General features: G+C 44.6%; 1 protein-coding gene across 3 annotated transcripts in view; it reads left to right on the top strand.

Annotated features, from left to right (window-relative positions):
• The window catches only part of Ube2d2 (ubiquitin conjugating enzyme E2 D2), a 31,566-nt gene extending 24,727 nt beyond the window's left edge, over positions 1-6,839 (top strand). The window contains exons 3-7 of one of the 3 annotated variants that reach the window (XM_055625408.1): positions 312-343; positions 424-501; positions 582-687; positions 3,111-3,162; positions 5,184-6,839. In XM_055625408.1, the coding sequence (XP_055481383.1) occupies positions 312-343; positions 424-501; positions 582-687; positions 3,111-3,162; positions 5,184-5,229 (314 nt within the window). In that variant the 3' untranslated portion in view covers positions 5,230-6,839. Of the gene's footprint in view, positions 1-311; positions 344-423; positions 502-581; positions 688-3,068; positions 3,163-5,183 lie in introns of all 3 variants that reach the window. The other 2 variants (XM_055625407.1, XM_055625409.1) reach the window with 2 other exon arrangements.
• Positions 6,840-21,273: the final 14,434 nt, after the last annotated feature.

Raw genomic sequence — 21,273 nt, 5'->3', positions numbered from 1 at the left:
AACCACTGAGCAATACCAGCCCTGGCTGTCTGGAATTCAGGCTGGCCTCCAAACCCAGAGATCTTCCTGCCTCTGCCTCCAGAGTGCTGGGATTTAAAGCATGTACTACTACACTCTGTTTTTAATGGCTTGGACTCATAATTGGTTTAGTCTTCATCCCACCCATAGAAAATAGTCATTATCACACTGTTTATAAACAGACCTTGAATAGGCAGGGAGTGATAGGTTTCTATTATGTAGGTATAATGTGAATATTGTTAACATGACGCTTTTTTTTTCTTGTTTTTTTTTTTTTTCTTTTTTTTTTTCAGTGTTTCATTGGCAAGCTACAATAATGGGGCCAGTAAGTATTCACTTTAATTCCTTAATAATTTACCTTATGTAATTTATTCATTTTTAATCTTACTTTCTTATCATCAACAGAATGACAGCCCCTATCAGGGTGGAGTATTTTTCTTGACAATTCATTTCCCAACAGATTACCCCTTCAAACCACCTAAGGTAATTGGAATATAATCGTTGCTTTTTTTTTTTAATATGCTCTGTATGATACTGGTAAACCATAAAGATTTTTTTTTCAGGTTGCATTTACAACAAGAATTTATCATCCAAATATTAACAGTAATGGCAGCATTTGTCTTGATATTCTACGGTCACAGTGGTCTCCAGCACTAACTATTTCAAAAGGTAATGGAACAGTTGTTTGATATCAAGGTGAAATAACTGATTTTTTGTGTAGTGTGTGGAGGTGTGTGCCTTTAATCTCAGCACTGAAGAGGGAGAGTCAGGCAGATCTCTGATTGCCAGTATAGCCAGGGCTGCATAGTAAGACTGCCTTAACGGGGAAAAGTAACTTTTTTTTTTTTTTTTTTTTTTTGTGCACAGGTCGTCTCATTTAGACAGGGAATGAACAGGGCTGAGAATACTGCCTGGCCTGAGATCTCGATTCCTTGGGGCCATGCTGCAACAAACATAAAGGGGATACAAAGGAGGGGCTTGTAGAGTGGACAGTGATTTGGTATAGGAGAGACTCCAGAATCTGGAGGGAGGTATCAATTCTCCTGCAACCGAGGGCCTCTGAGACTGAAGGCAGACCTTCACCACATCCAGGGGTGTCTTGAAGATGGAGGTGACCACAGCCCCAGCTCCCAATGCCACCATTTTCTGAAGGGGGCCTAATCCCCCCAGGATCCTGATTATCTATCTTGGGGTTTTAGTCCTGGCTCTGAGCCGCTGCTTGAGCATCTCTGTGCCAGGCCCCTAGTTGGCCCATAGCAACTCCGCAGCCAGTGCAGGGTCTACAAGTACCCGCTTCACACAGTGGCCACTGGGGGACTAGGATTTGTTTATTTATACATAGCACACTATTTGCATGTATGCCTGAGTGACAAAAAGAGCGCATCAAATCCCATTATAGGTGAGCCACCATGTGATTGCTGGGAATTGAACTCAGGACCTCTGGAATAGCAGACAGTAGGACCTCTGGAATAGCAGACAGTGCTCTTAACCACTGAGCCATCTCTACAACCCCCCCCGAGATCTATTGTTTGTTAAAGGGTTTATTCTTTTTTTGTATATGAGTGGTTTATTTGCATGTACACCTGCATGCCAGAAGAGGGGATCAGATCCCATTGTCAGCTACCAAGTGGTTGCTGGGAATTGAACTCAGAACCTCTGGAAGAGCACACAGTGCTCTTAAATGCTGAGCCATCTCTCTAGCCCAAGATCAAAATTACAAATTATTTATTTTATGTGTGAGTGTTCTGCCTACATGTATGTCATTGTACTATGTGTGTACTGGGAATTGTACCTGGGTTCTCTGCCAGTGTTAACTGCTTAGCCATCTTTTCAGCCCAGTCTCCCTTAGTAATAATATTTGTTGATACAATGGAAGAGAGTTAAATTTTTATGAATAGATCCTTAGTGTGATGCCAGGTTGTTAATTGTGATATTCAAAAGCAGGTAGAATGACCAGTAGTAGTTTAAAGTTATTCTTGATTACATAGCAAATTTGAGGCTAGCTTGGTATAAGAATGAGGTTTTGCCTTAAAAATAAACAAGGTACCACCAAGAAAGTGAATGGTGATGTTATTTGCTTTTGTTTGTTTATAATTGTGCCTGTAGGTAGTAGTGAGTTACAGCAGCACATGTGTGGCGATCAGAGAACAACTTGATGGAGTTATCAAACTGGGCTTGGCTGGCTATTGAGCAAGTACTTTACCTGCTGAGCTGTTTCACTGCTGCCCTGTTTATTTTTGTTGATGAAGGTTGCCTTTTGTTGTTTTGTATTTTAAGACAAGGTCTTGGCTGGTCACATTGGTGCATACCTTTAATCCCAGCATTCACCAGGAAGGTGAGCCACTGCATTGAGTCCAGCCTCGCTTACAGCCAAGGCAGCTCAGAAGAGACCCTGTCTTGGGGGGAAAAAAAAAGACAAGTTCTTATTCTGTTGTTTAGGCTGGCCTCAACTTGTAGCAGTGTGCCTTCCTTTATTGCTAAAATGCTGGGATTACAAGTGTCAGCTACTGTTCCTGGTTAAATTTTATTTCAGTATTGAGACCGTCTCCTGTATCCCAGACTGTCCTTGAAGTTTATGTGTAATGGAGGATTGTACCAGACAACTAATTTTGTCTGTTGGAAATTTGACAGCTGATTTTCTCTGAATATGAGCTTCTAAAACTTGAGGCTCACTAGGACTGACAAGTATTCTCAATCTAGGATTTAGAAGAGCTGTTTTTGTTCTGCTAATAACTGAACTTAGAACAGAACCTCGTGCACGTTTCAGAAGCTTTCCACCACTAAGTATCTGCATTCCCAATGCTATATTGTTAGCATTGTTTGGCATCTCAGGTTGGGTTTTCTGGTGGTGGTTTCCTTTGGAAATAAGGTCTTAATATATTGCCCTAGCTGGCCTTGAACTCACAGAGATCCATCTTTTTCACTGCCTCTGCCTCTGCCTCTTGGGTGCTGGGATTAAAGGTCATGCCCAGCCTCTGATAAGTCCTTTGCTTTGGTATTCTACTAACCTATGCCTTTTTTTTTTTTTTTTTTTTTTTAATATATCCTAGTACTTTTGTCCATCTGTTCTCTGTTGTGTGATCCCAATCCAGATGATCCTTTAGTGCCTGAGATTGCTCGGATCTACAAAACAGATAGAGAAAAGTAAGTATCACCTGCAGATGGGAAGTTTGTCAGGTGTGGGGTGGAGCTGCCTCACACTTTCTTCCAGAGATGAGTATAGGCAGGGTGTTTAAGATAAACTCTCCAAGGGGTACATGAAAGGAGTTTGAATACCAAATATTATAAGCAGATGATAGTAATCTTATATCTAATTGTCTAATGTAACTTCTACTGAAACCTCTCATAGTATTTTGTTTTTTTAAAATACCTTTGAGTTTTGTTTGTCTTGTGCATCAGGTTTCCATTTGTCTTATGTAAACTCTGCCAGAATGAGTTGTTTTAATAGAAAGGAAGGGTTGGTGTGTCATTTTATTTCTTTGTAGGGTTTTGTTGTTTTTGTTGTGTTTGGAGACAGGGTCTTACCATATACCCTTGGCTGGCCTACAACTTAATATGTAGACCAAGTTTGCCTTCAGGTCACAGATACCCACTCTGCTTTTCCTTTCAAGTTCTAGGATTAAAATGGACCACCACCCCACCCTATAGTTTTTCTTTCTATGTCATTTGTATGAATAGGTGAAAGTTTTACTTGCCTATTTGTGCATGTGCCACATGGGTGCCTGATACCCGTGAGTACAGAAGAGGGAGTTGGATCTCCAGACTGGAGACCGGATTTACAGGTAGTTGTGACCTGCCTGCCATGTATGTGCTAGGAACTGAGTGAGGTCCTTTTTTTTTTTTTTTTTTTTTTTAAAGATTTATTTATTATGTATACAGTGTTCTGCCTGCATGTACTTCTGCAGGCCAGAAGAGGGCACCAGATCTCATAGATAGCTATGATCCACCATGTGGTTGCTGGGAATTGAACTTAAGGATTTTGGAAGAGCAGCCAGTGCTCTTAAACTCTGAGCCATTTCTCCAACCCCAGTGGTTCTTCTTTCTTTTTCTTTCTTTCTTTTTTATTTATTTTTACTGTATGTACATTGGTGTTTGACTACATGTATGTCTATGTGAAGGTGTTGGATCCCCTGGAACAGGAGTTACAGGCGGTTGTGAGCTGCCATGTGGGTGCTGGGAATTGAACCCTGGTTCTCTGGATACTCAGTATTCTTAACCACTGAGCCATCTCTCTAGCCCTCATGGTCCTTCTTAAGAGCAGTAAGTTTCTTAGCTGCTGAGCTGTCTCTAGCTCCCTTATTGAATTTTTGTGACACAAAAGAATATATATAATACAGGTCGGACTCATTATTCTTTTTCTTTTTATTTTTTTTTATATGTTGAGAGACAATTTCTGGAACCTCCTGTCTTGGTTTCCCCACTTAGTCCATTAGGCTGTTACATGATTTTAATAACCATGTAATGTAAAGTTAAGTAGTCAAAAAAATCATAAGTAATTAGGCGTGTTGACACATACCTATAACCCTCCAAAAGCTAGGAAGACTAGAGATTTAAGGTTAGCTTTGACTACATATTGAGACTTAGCTAATCAAACAAATTGTATAAAATGAAGTTCAGTTAAAACATAGGCTAGCCAGGTGGTAATGGTGTACCCCTTTGATCTCAGCCTTTGGGAATCAGAGGCAGGCGGCTCTCTGAGTTCGAGGCCAGTCTGGTCTACAAAGCAAATTCCAGGTCAGCCAGGAGTATTACACAAAGAAACCCTGTCTTGAAAAACAAAAATGAGGTACATATCAGCAAATGCTAAACCTGAGTCTGAGTCCTCTAGATACTACATTATAGGAAATAATTTTGGGTTTTAAAGCAGTGTCTCACTGTTTTTGTGAGTATAGGCTTAATTGTAATTGGAGGTAAAGCTAGATGGTGGTACATCTCTGTAATAGCAGCAGCGACCAGGAGGATTGCCACATGTTTGAGTTCATCCTAATTTTAGGTAGTTTAAGGCCAGCTAAAGTCAAAAAAGGGGGTCGAGAGGTGAAGAAATAGGAGGGAGAAAGGTGATTTTGCATGAGCATTTTAAAGTTGCTAGTTGGGATAATGAATGAAATGTGTTGCTTAATGATTCCTTATCTATGTTAAGCTGAGCTCTCTTTGTGTATGTACAGGTACAACAGAATAGCTCGGGAATGGACTCAGAAGTATGCGATGTAATTAAAGAAATTATTGGATAACCTCTACAAATAAAGCTAGGGGAACTCTGAAAGAGAAAGTCCTTTTGATTTCCATTTGACTGCTTTCTATGAGCCCACGCCTCATCTTCCCCTGTGCACATGTTTACCTGACACAGCAGTGCTGCGTGTTGTACATACTTGGAACAACAAACTAGAAATACTGTACTTCTGTACCAACATTGCCTCCTAGCAGAGAAGTGTGTGTGTGAGAAGCCAGTTCTCCGGGCGTAACCTAGGTGTGAGACTAAAAGCTTTCCTTATTGATTTAAATTTGGATAATGGCAAATATGAGGGTTAGTGGGTACACAGTGTGTGCTTGAATGGGAGGAAAAAAGCTCCAGTGACCGTAGGAGATTGTTGTTAAGTGGAATCCATCTAATCTTAAACAGTCATAAAAAGCAAGGTGAAGAACATGAAGCTGTTTCTGTATTCATTTCATCCTGAAGGACCTACAATGTAGGTGAAAGTGATAAGCAAACAGTAAACTCTACCTACATGCTGTATTTTAAGGTCTAAGTTTAACTGATCAACATTTAAATGGACTGGAGCTGTTAGTACATAAAGTGTGGTGGGCTTTTGTTCCCAACACTTCACATCTCCCTGCCCTTTCAGCCTTCCTCCTTTTAGCCCCTTTCCATAATCTTTGGTTTGTATGTGGTTTCTCAGTTAATACATAGCTAATAGCTCTTATTTTTCTTATGTTTTTAACTGCTTTAGGCCTATTTCGATGTAAGGGTGAAAATTCATTTGATGGAAATACTTGTGTATATTTAAAGACCCAGTTGCTCCTCTGGAGCTTGTACGTTCAAGAATGATTAATCTGTGTAATAAACTGATTACTACAGTCATTACATATAATTCTGTGTGAATAGGCTTTTTGATTTAAAAACTTGTCTAGCTAAGACTAGTGGTGGATTTTTCCTCACCCCTGAAATGTTTTCATTTATATTTGTTGCATTTCAAAATCATGAAACAATTCCAGTTTACAGAGTAAAAAAGATATAAGAGTAATTTTATTAAACAAGATAGAGGCATAAGCTTAAAGGCATTTCATGAAACTTAATATGTGCACCATTCCAGGAACATGACTGTTAAACTAAATAAATTTGCTTTGTTAATGAAACTGAGCAGCATTTCACCAAAATCTGTGACATTCTCTTGGTACATAGGACATAGAACACAAAGGTATTGCTGTTTGATAAGTTAAGCCTCTGTGATTGTAATTATAAAAGAGTAACTGACCAAACTGGGAAACATGAGCACAATCTTGTATTGGAGAGTCTACGTAATTACTTTGCACTAACATTTGCAGGATGTTCATTGGTTTTAAATTGTACTGTATGTGGCTTTTTGAAGTCTTCCCTTGACTCTAGTAAAATGTAGTTTGAAATTTGTAAACAACTGTTATCCAGAAACATTCATGTGAACTAGGCAAGTTAACTCCCCTCACCCCTTTTCCTAACCTAACTGTAAGCCAGGCCAGCCTGAAGGCCGTAGCTGATGCTCTCTAGTCATCAGGTTCTTTTAAATGCATCTTTACACTCTTGCACAAAAATTGAGGAATAAATGTCCACTGCTTTTGGTTTTAAATTTGTTCACCTGTCTCATCTCTCAGTGTCACTGTTCCTCCATCTTAACCTGTCAGCTAAGAATCTTAATTAGCAGCTGGCTGCTTACAAGCATTTCAGAAATGCCATATTATTAGCATCCCATTGGCCTTGCAAGTAATAACCGGTTGTGAAAAAAAAAAAAAAAAATCAGAACTGAGCTCTAACCAGAAATCACCATTTCTCATTACTATTATAGTCAGATGGAAGTTCGCTTTGGGTGTTGTGTGTCTGTCTGTCTGTTCAGTAGGCCGCAGGCCTTGGTTCATGTTAGTCAAGTACTCTGCCATTGACTGTATGACTGCTGAACTTAATTCTTTTTTTACTGTTATCTCTGCTACTTAACTTTGGGTTCAGTTGCACGGCTTTTGAAAGCCAATTCTTATTTGCCTCTCAATTCAGAACTGCTAGCCTAGTATCATTTATTAGGTTATAGTATGAATAGTTTGTATGAAGCACATTTGGTCTAGTTGTTTATGAGTCCCTTCCCGCTTTAAAACAGGTGTCACTCAGGATATCCTTTCACATAGGCTCACACAAGTTTATCTGGTGTCCAGCCGTGTTTTATTCTGGTGGCAGAGTAGATACAAAGGAATGAAAGTTACGGGTTTCTTTTTGGGTGCTTATTAATTAATAATAGTTTAGACAATTTTGTCAAGTTAAGTTCAGAGCAATCTCTTGGTAAAATTATACTATTTCAGATATTTGCATGCTTTCTTACTGGCCACTAGTTAAAGGGGCCGTTGTCTTGCTAACTTTGTCTAGAACAAAGATTTACCAGGTGGTTGAAGAGACAGGAAGGTTTGTGGAAAAAAGGAAAACGTGACCAGGGATGATAACTTTTAATGCACTGACATAGTGGTAGAATCATTTCTTTTCTAATTCCAATCCTACTTTCTATTTTGAGCCTTATATTGTCAGGAAAAATGAGTTACTTCTAAATTATAGTCAAAATGCCTATATATTGTTCCTTGTCTGCAGTGAAGGAGAAACTCTGGCTTTGTCTTAGAATATAGGACCCCTTAACACTTAATAGTGCTGAAGTCTCAATACATTTTTCTTATGTTCGAGGCTCTTCTGAATTGCTGTGAATATACTTCCTTTTCCTTCTCATCCCTACCCCTTTTACCTTTGGAACTGTGGAATATACTGGTACAAGTTCCTGTTTCCTTTGTTGAATGTACAAGGTTAAAAACTGGCCTTCTCCAAGTTCTCTTTACTTTCCTTAAAAAGTCTGCCTGGGTCTGGGCTGAGCATACTGGTTCCCAGGTTATCCCAGCACTTTTTGGAAGTATGGGCTTTGAGATGCAGAGTCTGGGGGGGTACATGAAATCCTGTCTTAATTTAATTAAAAAAAAAAAAAAGCCTTTCTCTTATAGATAGCTGTTTTGTTCACAATAGCTTCTGAGCCAGTTCATTGTTGCTGTATTTTACCTTAGTGTAAATTTCAAACTCAGTTTGGCTGTACAGGCTTTGTGATACAATCACCATTCCACTTTGCTTTCTCAATGACTGCATTTTAGCTAAGTGAGGCAAAGTTAGACATTTTGAGTAGTAGCTAGGGATCACTTTTCATCTTTGAATTATTCAGAGTTTTACCTTTTATCAGATGCAAATCTATATTAATAGGGCTGGGGATGTAACTCAAGAGAGGGTGCTTAGATACGATGCACAAGGCCCTGGATTTGGTCCCCATTACTTCACACATTAATACCTTGATACTCACTAATACAGTGGCTTAACAGTCTTTTAGTTTTTTCATTGTTTGATTTTAAACCTATATAAGTCATATGTAAGCACATGGTTGATCACTTACAGGAAAGAAACCAAGAAGCCACTGGGCTCTTAAGATGCTGTACAGGGAGAAACAGCAGGATCCCTGATAAATGTTGAGTTCCCTTTCAACCTTGTGAAGGTTTGAGGGATTCCTGCTACAGCTTCCTCAGGTGTATAACCATCTTTGTCCATATCTACTTAAAATTCTCTGATTTGAATTTCTTACTGGAGTACTTAGTAATCTTGAATTTCTTTTTTGTTTTTGACATGTAGTCTCACTTTTGTTACTTAAGCTGGTTTTAAACTTGAGAGCTGAATTCTTCCTGTTTCAGTTTCTAGGGCCTGGGAATATAAGCATAGGACACTGCACCGAGTTCAATTTTGAAAATAATTGTATTTCTGAAACAAAGTATTGTGTAGCCCAGAATCTTTAAACGTGTGAAACTGCAGATGCCCTTGAGGTTCCAATTCTGCTTCCCAAGTGCTGGAATTGGAAGCACCATGCACTGGCACCCAGTTATGCAATGCAGGGAGCTGAGCCAGGGTGTCATGCATGCTAGGCAAGCAAGCACTCCACCAACTATATATATTTCCCTAGCACCCATTTCATTTTTTTGTGTTATTCTGAGACAGGGTTTCTCTTTGTAGCCCTGACTGTTTTGGAACTCATTCTTGTAGACCAGGCTGCCCTCAAGACTCACAGAGACCCACCTCCTTCTGCCTCCCAAGTGCTAAGGTTAAAGGTATTAACTACCATTCTTGAGTTTTAAGATTTTCTTCTTAATGTGTTTGTTATGAGTCTGAATGAATATATGTGTACATATCTAGGGCACCAGATACCCTAGAACTTATCAGAGTCCCTGGAACCGGAGTTACTGGTGGTTTAGGTTACCTGTAAGTGCTGGGAATGGAACCTTAGTTCTTGGCAATAGCATTAAGTACTTTTAATCAAAGTCACCTGTGTATCTCTTCATTTTGCTTTTTGTGACAGGGTTCCATGTTACCTAAGTTGGACTTGAATTAGGGGTACTCTTGGCTCTTCCAGAAAAGCTGGGTCTGTCTCATCAGACCCTGCTCAAATCTTGAAATAGTTAATCATTGAAACAAAGTGAATAAACTGTAACTAATAAAAATAAATAAATTTTTAAAAATAGTTAAACATTTAGTGTGAATGTGTATGTGGTTTTGAGCATGGCTCAGCACATGTGTGGTCAGAGGACAAGTTCCTGGAGATGGTTTTCCCTCCATGTCAGTTCTAAAGGTTGAATTTAGGTTGTCAGTCTTAACAGCTAGTAGTACCTTTACTTGGGGAGCCATCTTGTTGGACCTCAAATGTTGAATTTTGAAGTTTTGCAGTAGGTAAGAAGGGTTTTGCTGAAGGACACTGTCTTCTCCACAAATTGCCAGTTTTTTCAGGTTTGATTTCCCTAGAAATTTAGGTGGTCTTGAAGTTTTTAGAGACATCCTAAAGGATGATCTGGCATTTAGGCTTTAAAGCCAGCGCACTATTTCGGAAGGGAAAGGGTCCGTGCTTAATTGGTTGGTTACTTTGTGATCCTGGTGTCTAGAGCTTTCCCCCACTGATAAAGTACTACTCATTGGTTTGACCCATCTGGACACCCCACACCCCAAGCTAGTGTCACAATTGTCTCTGAAGATGTAGCTAACCTGCAGAAAATTGTGCCAGTTGCTAAAGCTCACAAAGAGACTTTGTGAGCTTTCAGGCACCTGCTGTGGGAGTGGCAAAAGGGCCCATGGAAACAAAACTAGAAGTTGAACTTTCTGGAAGTATGGCTCAGATCTTCACCCAACCTTTCTTTGGAGCAGATAGGGCAAGGACATGAGAAAAGATGGAAGGAAGGTCTCCAGCAGATGTGAGTGGATGCAACTTCTGAGCTGCATTGAAGTTCAGTGGTTGTGTATATCTGGGGTGGAACACAGAACTGCCCCAACACGTTTTTCTAGCTTAGTTTCTACCCATTCTGGTCCCTGTAAACTCAGGTTCAACAGCCAGCCAGCAAACAGGTCTATATTTTCAGTGTGTATAGGTAAAGGGGTTCTTTGTGGGTGCTAGTTCCTCTGTAGCCAGCAGAGGGCAGTGATGACCCATAGCTTTTAAAACTATAAGGTGTGTGAGGTCAGTGAATGCATGGACAGAACCTAAGAGGGGCTTTTGTTTTGAGTAGGGAGGCTTGATTTGGGGTTGGCTTTTTGTTTGGTGTATTCAGAAACAGATGGAGCAGCACCTAGTTCAGTTAGGTGCTCAGAAAGGTTTACTGTAAGGGAACAGTTTATAGTGACTTCCTTTTTCATTCCTAGGCCTACCGAAAGCATCAGAGTGCTAGGTTGTCTTTATCCCATGCTCGTGTAATCATCTCTGTTACACAAATAGCTTCAACACTAGCTTTGCCCACTTGGTTTCGTTCATTGTTTCATCTGAACAAGGGGTTCACATTTCTGTTGCCCTCGAAAGCAGGTAATTAGTCCCTGTGCCCTCATCAATGAATCCAGTTTCTTCTTTGCTTATGTCACGTGGGCAGCCATGACATGGTTCTTTTATGCCCAGTGATGGAGGTTCTGAAAAAGCTGAATACTGGTGGTAAGACCTGGGAAATGTTCTTGTCTTTTTCAATCAATCTTGTGATTTGGGCCCCCAGGCTTTCTAATGTTCCAGTGCAACAGCTGTGGGCCTCCAGGGCCACCATCCGGAAGCCAGCTGCCTCTTCATTGGGAATTCTTTGAAATTGTAGGCTTGGCCATCTGGGTATGCAAATAACTGTAGATTTGCTGAAGTCACCAACTAGCTGCAACCTAGGCAGAGCCATGAGAACCACCACCAGATTGGGAAAGCTTCTAGGGGGCTGTAGGTGCCTCGGAGTGAGGCTTTTGGCTGTACACCTCTAGAGAGCGAAGCCTAGGGGACTCCTTTCCTGCTTTAGCTCCTAACCGTGTGAAGGCTTTTGCATCTAAAAGACTTTGGATCTAGGAAAGTCTCTTTAATAAGGAGGGAAGCCTTGATTCTATTCTAGCTGGACTAGAAAGGTGGAGACTTTTCCTGAAGGAAAGGCTGACATGCTACTAACACAGGCAATGGAGCTGGATTTTAGGAAGCCCTGAGTAGGGCTAGCAGTCTGATCCCACAATGCCTTGCTCTCTTCCAGATCCTCCCCTAGGGGGCTGCTTATGTGGCTGCAGCAGGGTGAATTTGTGCTGTGGTGGGAAAGGGTGTGGGTCAGGGCGGAAACCTGGGAATGTAGGCTTCCTGCCTGCCCTATCCCTGTTGGAAAGGCCAAGCTGTGGAGAATGTGCCTGACAGGCTCCAGACAAGGGAAAGGTAGGCCCGCTTCTGTGTGTGTTGGAGGGGCTCTCCATGTTAGGAACTTGAGAGGATTATGAGCATGGACATTCCTTAGTGTTTATGCATATGGGTGTGAGCCTAAATTAGGTCTGGGTTTGAATCATACTGTTTAGTCGTATAATTGGGGCAAGTATTATGTGTCCTTTGATTTTTCTCAGATAGAAGATGGTCTCTAATGTAGTCTGTCGGTAAAACTTAGTGGAAAATGATCTTAACCAATTAAAGAATTGTGGGCCAGATTCAAGGAAGTAGCTGTGAACAACTGTACTTTGTCCTGCTTTTGTTTTGTTTTTTGTGGCAGTCCTTTGAGCAAGACCAGCTTTTAGGGCACCAGGTACCTGGAATAACTGGACCTTTTTAGGGGGCTTGTATACCCTAGCAAGTGTGTCCACAAATGGGTCATTAGGCACATGGATAGAAGCACATGTCTTGTCAACAACCTGTGACTGGTAAAGCCTAGAGGGAGAGGAGTAATGTGAGAATTTGCCTTCTGCTGTAGGTGAAGCATGGTGACAGCAAATCTGATCTTTTCCTTCATGTGTTTCCCAGGGAAAGGAAAGGAACTAGTGAATGGGTGATTATAATACCCTCTATGGTCAGATCTTTGCTATTACAAATCAGTGGTCACAAAAATAGTCTACATTCCCTAGTCATGGAAGGCCTCTGTGTTAGAGAAATCTTGGGTCACTTGTGAGACTTGAGAGTCCCAGGTTAGTTAGGGAATCATTGTTACAGGCAGGACTGGGAGTGTTGGGAATCACTCTAGGCATAACCTTTAGGGGGAGCTCCCTTGCTACCAGAGATTCCTGGAAGTCCCTGGGTGGGACATGAAGTTAGGCAGCTGACCTGTACAAGCTCACAGCAGAGGCTCAAAGGGTGTTCTGTAGGACTGAAGGTCTTAGTCCTGCTCCCATGAACATGTACTTTCTTGGAATGGGAGTGGGGACATTGCTGAGATCTAAGGCTAGCCTTGTTTTGCTGCCTTACACTTTGAATGGAGGGAACTTTTCTGGGGACTTGGTGTTGAGACAGGGTTTCTCTGTGTAGCTCTGGCAATCCAGGCTGGCCTCCTGAGTGCTTTGATTAAAGGTTTATGCAACCATCTCAGACTTTCTGGCACTGTAACCATTACTTGTATTTCTCTCAGAAGATAAAGGAGTAGAATGGGTTTAAGGGTAGGGACAGTCGTTAGGAGTTTTGTCTTGTAAAGCTTGTGGAGGTGACAGGAAAAATCAGCAGCTCTAGTTGAGTCTAGTTGAGCCTGGTAGGAGGTTGGGAGTGGGCCACCTCCTCCCCAGCAGGGCTCCAAAGCCAGAGTGATAGCGACTTGGGCTCACCCTGCTGCTAGGACACTTCCAACCAGGTGGGGTTAAGAATGTGGCTTCTTTGTGGATGAAAACAACCACTGGGTTGAGTTTGTGGTATTTGAGTAGTGTTTCCCAGATGCAATGACAGAAGTAGTTTTGCTGCTGAGGTGAGGCAGGCTCCTGTAGTGGAATTCTAAGCTTAAAAGTTTAGAGTGATGCTAGGTGATCAGTCATTGTATGAATAGGACGGGTTAGCATGGTGCTTCTCCACCTTCCTGGTGCTGCAGCCCTGTAATACAGTTCCTCGTGTTGTAACCCCCAAACAAAATTATTTTCGTTGCTCCCTCATAACATACGAGTCCGCTGGTCTTAGGTGATGTCTGTGAAAGGGTAGTTGGATCCCCGAAGGGGTCTCAACCCACAGGTTGAAAACCACTGCTGAGTCAACGGTGACCCAAGACTTATGCTAAGTTTCCCCTGTGCCTGGACTGTGCCGCTTCACTTGGTACTGTCAGTTTGCCTGTGCTTTGGGCTTTATTCGGGTGGAGGAGGGGCCATGCCACATGATGAAAAGTTGGTGGGTGCTATGAAGCAACTTTATTTCTCTTAGTTATTGAGATGCATCTTGTGACAGTGGTGGCCCAATTGTATTCCACTTGGGCTCTTGAGTCCATTGTGGTAGTGGATGGACCCAGTTTTACAATGTTCTTTGAGGTTGTGTGCCATACATCTGACTTTTTGCCCTGTGCAGCCACACTTAAAACTCATCCTTTTTTTTTTTTTTTTTTTTTTTTTTGTCTAGTTGAGACCAGTCAGTGTAATTTTAGTATGGGGCTCGGGCAATCCGTTGTGGTGGTGTGGGCCTTGTGTATGGTGGAACTGGTTGTGTGATAGTGTGATAAGCTATATCATGGTGCAGTTATGTGTGATTGATTCCATCCTCTGTCCATGCAGACCAAACATTTAACCCTGTTTGTGTTGTGACTTGTGCCAAAGACTACTGTGGTCAGTCTGTCTTTATAATGTAGTAGCCCATAGTGATGCTTCTCCGTAGGGTTGTGTATCCATGTGACCCCACTTTGCCCTTTTGCAGGTCTGTGTGGTTTTTGACCTCACCCACGGGGGCTTCTAAACTCTACTGGCCGCGCTGCCCCTCCCCCCGCTTGCGCGCTGGCCGCCTGCGCCGCGCAGCGATCGATCGCCATTGATTGTCCCTGACGAGCTGCTCCACTTTCCAGCCAATGTCAGGAGGGGGGGGAATCTCCGCCGCCCTGGCGGTGTCATTTCCACACACTCCCTGGGCTGCCGCCAGCTCGGGCATCTCCAAGAACCGGCCTGGATTACCCAGAGTGCGGAGTGAACCTCCTCCTTCGCAAAGGAAGCCCCCACCCCTAACAACACAAGCCCTGTCCCTTGTTTGTTGGCCCCGGCCACCTTTCTCCCAATGTGGGTGGAGAGATAGATGTCCCCGCCCGATTTAGAGCTGGGTGGGCTTGTGCATCCCTGGGCTGGGCGGCAGCCGCTGTTTCCAGTAGGCGGAGGCACCAGCAAGCCAACTTTGCTGGCCCAAACAGATGCTAATGATTTTCCGGGAGGCGCTGGTTATCTCTGGCCCCAGCTGGACAGTTACAGAGCTGGGCCATCCATACACCTCCATACTCTGTCCACCCTTGAGATCCCCACTAGATGACCACATGGCCCTAAGTAGGCCCTGACAGTTACACGCTTCCTGGGTGTCTCGGAGCTATGACTGGGCTGTGTGGCAATATATGCTCTATCTACTCTGGATGCTACTAGTATCCTTGCCAAAGGGCCACTACTACATGTCCACCTAAGCAGGGGAAACTGGGTCTTATAAAAGTCCAAGGTCATGTGCCCCAATTCCTACTCAACTGAGCGGGTCAACCGTCTGAGAGACGCCATCCTTCGGGGGACCGCAACCCTCCCCCTCCTTCCCTCTCAGGGGCCAGAGCCAGTTTCCAGACTCCCTGGTGGAAGTGCTGACGTGGCTCTGGGCAGCTGTCTGGGGCCTGGAAGCGGGGCAGATGTCACGCAGCCCAGGGGAGGAGGCGGCTCCCCGGGAGGGCGGGCAGAACTTCTGGCCAGGCAAGACTACCTCCTCCCCCTTAGACCTGGCTCTGTCGCGGTTTGGAGCCAACCACTGGGCCCAGCTGACCAGCGTCACTCCAGTTCCTGTGTGTAGCTACCGTCAGTGCCACAGCCTCTCTGATTCGTCCTCCATGCTTGCTGGAGAATAAGTACACCTGCATTGCACCGACAGTTCCTCAAGGGAAAGCCGGGGCGGGTGAAGCCCCAGCCCAATGCCAGGCACATTGTTCCTGCTCAATAAATGTCAGCTGTTGTTGTCTTTACAAGTGGGAATTTGATGTGTCCAGCAGCAAAACTGAGTCCCAGGGTGCCAGCTGGCTTCAGAGGTCATTCCAGCCAGCCTGCTGCTGCACTGCCTCTGACCCTCAACATTTCTTACGCCTTGTCTAGCTTGTGCCTTCTCTGCAGTGTCAGCCCCTCTTGGCTCTTCCTGCTGCCAAGCTGCCCCCCTCCCTGCCTCTTCGTGTGGTTCCCTCCTATCTGGCGGCCACATTGGGTCCCTAAAGCAACACAGCCCCTTGGGAACAGCAATCGATGGGGCGGAACAGCCTCCCTGACAGATGGACCCACGGAGGCTGGGCTGCTTCTGCACAGCTCCCTAGGAAACCGGAGACAGGAGCTAAGCCACCATGGCTGCCTCCTAAATAGAAAGGGGGTGGGGGAGCAGAGCTTCCAGCCAGCCACAAACTGGGCTAACTGTCTAAAAGAGATAGGCTTGGAGGGCAGGGCGGTTGGGTCTTCCACCCTCACCCAGCCTTTTCCTTGGGCCTACAATCCTCTGGGTCAGACAGCATAGGGTTTGCCTGGCATTGGGCTGGGTGAGTCTCTCTTCCTGGGCAACTGAAACTTTACCAGGTTCCTCATCATGGGCACTGGAGTCTAAGTGTGTGGGTAGGTGAACAGGCAGCCAATTCACAGTCCTAAGGCCACAAGGGCCCTTTGAAGCTAGTGGCAGCCTTCTCTTCGCTGGTGAAGTGATGAGCCTTGGCTCCTGTGCATGTGGGGTTAGGGCCTGGAGGATATCCTGTCTCCTCCCAAGCTTTCTCACAAACTCAGCACTTCTGGCATTTTAGGACTTAGGTCCTGATTGTTTATCCATATCAATGATCTCTGCTTATTAGATACCAGTAGCAACATTGTGACTCCCAAAGTGTCCTCAGGGGCTAGATATGGGAGCAGTCACCTGTAATCCCAACACCTGGAAGGCAGAAGCATAAGGATCACGCCATGATTTTGAAAGCCAGCCTGCTCTGCATAGCTTCAGGTCAGCGTGGGCTAGAGTGGGAGATCCTGCTTCAAAAAAACAATAGTAAAAGTAAAAGCCTCCAGGGGCAAGAGATAAAGCTTGGTGGTAGAGCGCTTGCCTAGCGTTGGGGTGGGGGGGGGGTGGAGTGGGTGTCCAGGCATTGCCAAATAGCCAGGATCTAATCTACCAACACCTGGAGGAGATAGAATGGGGAAGCCAGAGATCTGCAATGGTGAAGCAGTGATCTCCCGAAACAGCCCCATCCCCAGCCTTCTCAGGTCCAGAGTTATCAGAAATGTCCCCTCTGCCTACAGCCCCCACTATGAGCTTGGAGCAAGCTGCTTGCTTGAAATGGCAGGATTTTTGACACCCTCGTTTATTTCCTTCAGGCTTGGTGCCAGTACCTCACTGCCAAAGCTACCAGTCATGGAGGAAGGGGAGTAGATGAGGTCATGGGACCACTTGGGATGCCTTAGTGGACCTGTCCAGCCAGCTCAGGATGGGGACACCAGCATTGATCAGCTTCCTTCATGGTGTCCTGGCTGCTTCCCTCAAGGTCATTTGTTGACTAGGGATGGTGCTGGCAGAACTCAGCTATTCATTGCCGGGGATGTAAGAGAGATTGTGAACACAGACAGGTCTAGTGGGCCCAGCCAGCTGACAGCTGGGCCACCTGAACGCTGAGCTATTCCAGAAGGGAAGACGGCAGTTCAGATTAACTAAACAGTGCTGGTTAAACAGTGCCAGTCCACAGCCCTTGAACCAGAGAACTGAAATGGGGATGCCCCTGGAGTTACCTGCACAAGCTGAGGAGGGAAAGCTTGGTGCTGTCTTACTCCTGGGAAGTCCCTACTTGTGCGGAATCCACTTCTAAATCATCGTTCCTGTCCTGGTCTGAGGTGTGTCCTTAGTCCCAGAGAAGAGCTCTTCATCTGACGGATATCTCAGGATAAAAGTCCACAGGTGCCCTTGTTGGCTGGGTGTATAAGACTGCATGGACATGGGCATTGACATGAGATTAAGACAATTTGGGAGGGGGTGGAGGTGGGGAAGAGATGGCTCAGTGGTTACTTACTGCTCTTTCAGAGGACCTGGGTTTGATTCCCAGCACTCATGGTGGCTCACAGCCATCTGGAACTCCAGTTTTAGGGCCTCTTCTGACCTCTATAGGCACTTCAGCTACTAACTCCCCAACGCCATCTTCTGGCCTCCTTAGGCACTGAACCTAAGAGTACACATGCACAAACACAGATATACACCTAATTCAAAATAAAGATGGATCTGTCTTATGGATGAAGACGCGAGCTCTCAGCTACTGCTTCAGCACCATGCCTGCCTACCTGCTGCCATACTCTCTGCCACAAGGGGAAGTTTCCTGGCTTTATTTTAGCTGAGAGAAGCCATTCTACCCTTGGTCAGGAACCAGGAAGAAGCAAGGTGCCTAGAGGGGACGCATGGCAGCATCCATGCCGGAAAGATCCAGTGGGCCTCCAAAGCAGGAGTTAAGGAAGAAGACAGGCAAGTGTAGGTGGTCCATCCAACAGTGTCTGCCATGATGGCAACAAGAGCATCTTAAATGGCAGCACTGCTAGAGAAGAGGCCACTGTGGCAGGCAAAGACAGCGAGTACCTCCTGCCCCGGCTGTGCTCCTAACAGATCCAGGGACACAACAACGCCACGGGATGTCTGTTTAAGCCATAAGGGGGTCGTTTTCTCTGGAGAATCCATGAACAGCAGTAAAACAACTGCATTTAAAAAAAAAAAAATCTTTATTGTCAAGTTGGTGGTGGTGCCCAGAGGCAGGCTGATCTTTGTGAGTTGGAGGCCACCCTGGTCTACAGAGTGAGTTCCAGGGTAGCCAGGGCTAAAAATAATGTTAAAGGAAATCCATGGAGATCCCAGGATTCAGAGTCCCAGGGAAAGGAAGAGCTTGGCTGGAAGGTGAGTGATAGCTTTGTGATCAGTGAGAAGGCTAAGCAGCAGCAGAGTCCAGGTCACCCACAAGGCAGCCTAGCCACCACCATCTAGCTCGGGGTTTCTTGCCTTCCTTGATGATTAGGCAGTGAAGGAGCGACCACTAAGGCAGATGGGGGCAGGCAGTGCCACTGCAACCCCCTGGCCAGACACTGGCCTCTTTTGTAATCTGCCTGCTGGGTTGAGGGCCATTCCTCCTAAGAAACATTAGCATCAATTGGGAGGCAGACCCTTGGCGGAGATAAAGACGTGTAAGGACTGGACCAAAACATGCTAACAGGCAGCAGTAGAGAGAGCCTAGTAACCCTAGCTAGCATCTGAGAACCTGAAGGTGACTGCAGTGTGAGGGGAGGGAGGGTTCTCCAGAGCTCTTTCTCTTAGAGACTCCCCAGCTGTTCACATCCTGTTTGTTCTGGAGAACAGAATGAACCCTCCACTAGTCTCACTGTCCAGGCCAGAACCTCAGGTGCAGGTTTAAGACTACTTTGAAGCCAGGCATGGTGGCTTGAACACCTTTAGTCCCAGCACTGGGGAGGCAGAGGCGGGTAGAACTTTGTGAATTTGAGACCAGCCTGACAAGGCGGCGCATGCCTGTGAACCAGCACTTGGGGAGGCAGAGGAGTCAGATTGATGTGAGTTCAAGACCATGCTAGTTTACAAAGTGAGTCCAGGACAGTCCAGGCTACACAGAGAAACCCTGTCTCAAACAAACAAATGAACAAACTAAAAAATAAAGAACCCAAAACAACAAGTCACCACGGCTACATAAGGAGACCTTGCCTGTCAAACTAAGTGGAATGGGGCTGGAAGGATGACTCAGTGGTTAAGAGCATTTTCCAGGGGCTGGAGAGATGGCTCTGAGGTTAAGAGCACTGGCTGCTCTTCCAGAGGTCCTGAGTTCAATTCCCAAAAACCACATGGTCGCTCACAACCATCTATAATAAGATCCAGTGTCTTCTTCTGGCGTGCAAGTGTATATGCAGATAGAACATTGTATACATAATAAATAAATAGAATATATATTTAAAAAAAGGATTTTCTGCTCTTGCAGAGGGCCCAAGTTCAATTGCCAGCATCCACCTGTGCCAGGAGATCTAACGCCCTCTACAGGCCTCTGTGTGCACAGGAAACAGACATGCTCTAGGCACGCATTATATAAATAAATATTTCTATTTCATGAGCATGTTTTTCCTGCATGTGTGTCTGTGTGAGGGTGGCAGATCCCCTTGAATTGGAGCTACTGTCACTTGTGAGCTGCCGTGTGGTGCTGAGAACTGAAGATGAGTCCTCTGGAAGAGCAGCCAGTGTGCTTAACCACTGAGCCATCTCTGAAGGAGTCTTACAAAAATAATTTTAGTGTTTTCCCAATATCCAAATAGGGTGCTTATTTCCTTAGGCTCACCAGAAAAATAGGGGGAAGGGCTAGAGGTCATGAAAAGTGGAGCCCCTCTTTAGGTTTTTGTTTGTTTGTTTGTTTTTATACAGTATTTATTTTTTTATTTATACAGTATCCTGCCTGCATGTGTGCCTGCACACCAGAAGAGGGCCCCAGATCTCATTATAGATGGTTGTGAGCCACCATGTGGTTGCTGGGAATTGAACTCAGGACCTTTGAAACAACAGCCAGTGTTCTTAACCTCTGAGCCATCTCTCCAGTCCTTTAAGCTGTTTTTGTTGGGGTTTTTGAAGCAGGGTCCCCATTATGTGGTCCTTGCTCATTTGGATCTTGCTATGTAGGCCAATTATGCTGGCCATAAATTCAGAGATTCTCCTGCCTCTGCTACCTCAGTGCTGGGATTAAAGGTGTTGTGTGTATAGAAATGTATGTTTGTACCCCTGCCTGTGCCCATGGAGACCAGGAGAGAATGTCAGATCCCCTGGAACTGGAGTCATAGAAGACTGAGAGCCAACAGGAGAGTGCCAGAGAGTGCCGGCAGCCAAATTCTGGTCTTCTCTTCTGAACTGCAGAGCCATCTCTCCAGCCCTTTGTTCTATGTATCTATCTATCTATCTATCTATCTATCTATCTATCTATCTATCTATCTATTTATTTTGAGGCAGGGTCTCACTGTATAACCTTGGCTGGCCCAGAACTCATAGAAACCTGCCTGCATCTGTCTCCTGAATGTTGAGTTTGAAGGGGTGTGCCCCCACACCCCTTCTTCAGTGTTTGACAAGAAAAACAGTCCTCACCCTGCAGCTCCCTATTACACTATTGGAGAAAAAACTGCAACAATAGGATGGTCCTTTTTTTCTGTTTTGCTTTCCCTTGCTAGAATTTCTGCGTCCCTGGACAATAGCTGCTGGTGCCAAGCAGGTAGAGGTTCTTCCTGCTCTCCCGAGCTCTGGATTGGAGCCAAGACAGCCCAGAAACAGATGCCCTTTCTAGCTAGAGTAGTGGCCAGCACTCCTGACAGAGCTCGTGTAGATCATTGTGTGTATTTTAATGACTTCTCAACAGCCCCTGATTGAAGTATGCCCAATTTAGCCATGCCGTAAGTAACTTTTTATATTTCCTTAGGGGATCATTTCAGTTATGAATCTTTTCTAAATCTGCAATCTCGATAGATAAAAAGTTGATCTCTTTCTTTCTTTTTCTCTCCTTCCTTCCTTCCTTCCTTCCTTCCTTCCTTCCTTCCTTCCTTCC

Source organism: Psammomys obesus, unplaced genomic scaffold, assembly GCF_907164565.1.
Source record: "Psammomys obesus unplaced genomic scaffold, mPsaObe1.curated_primary_1811, whole genome shotgun sequence".
Lineage (NCBI taxonomy): Eukaryota > Metazoa > Chordata > Mammalia > Rodentia > Muridae > Psammomys > Psammomys obesus.
This window is presented reverse-complemented; position numbering and strand designations above follow the sequence as displayed.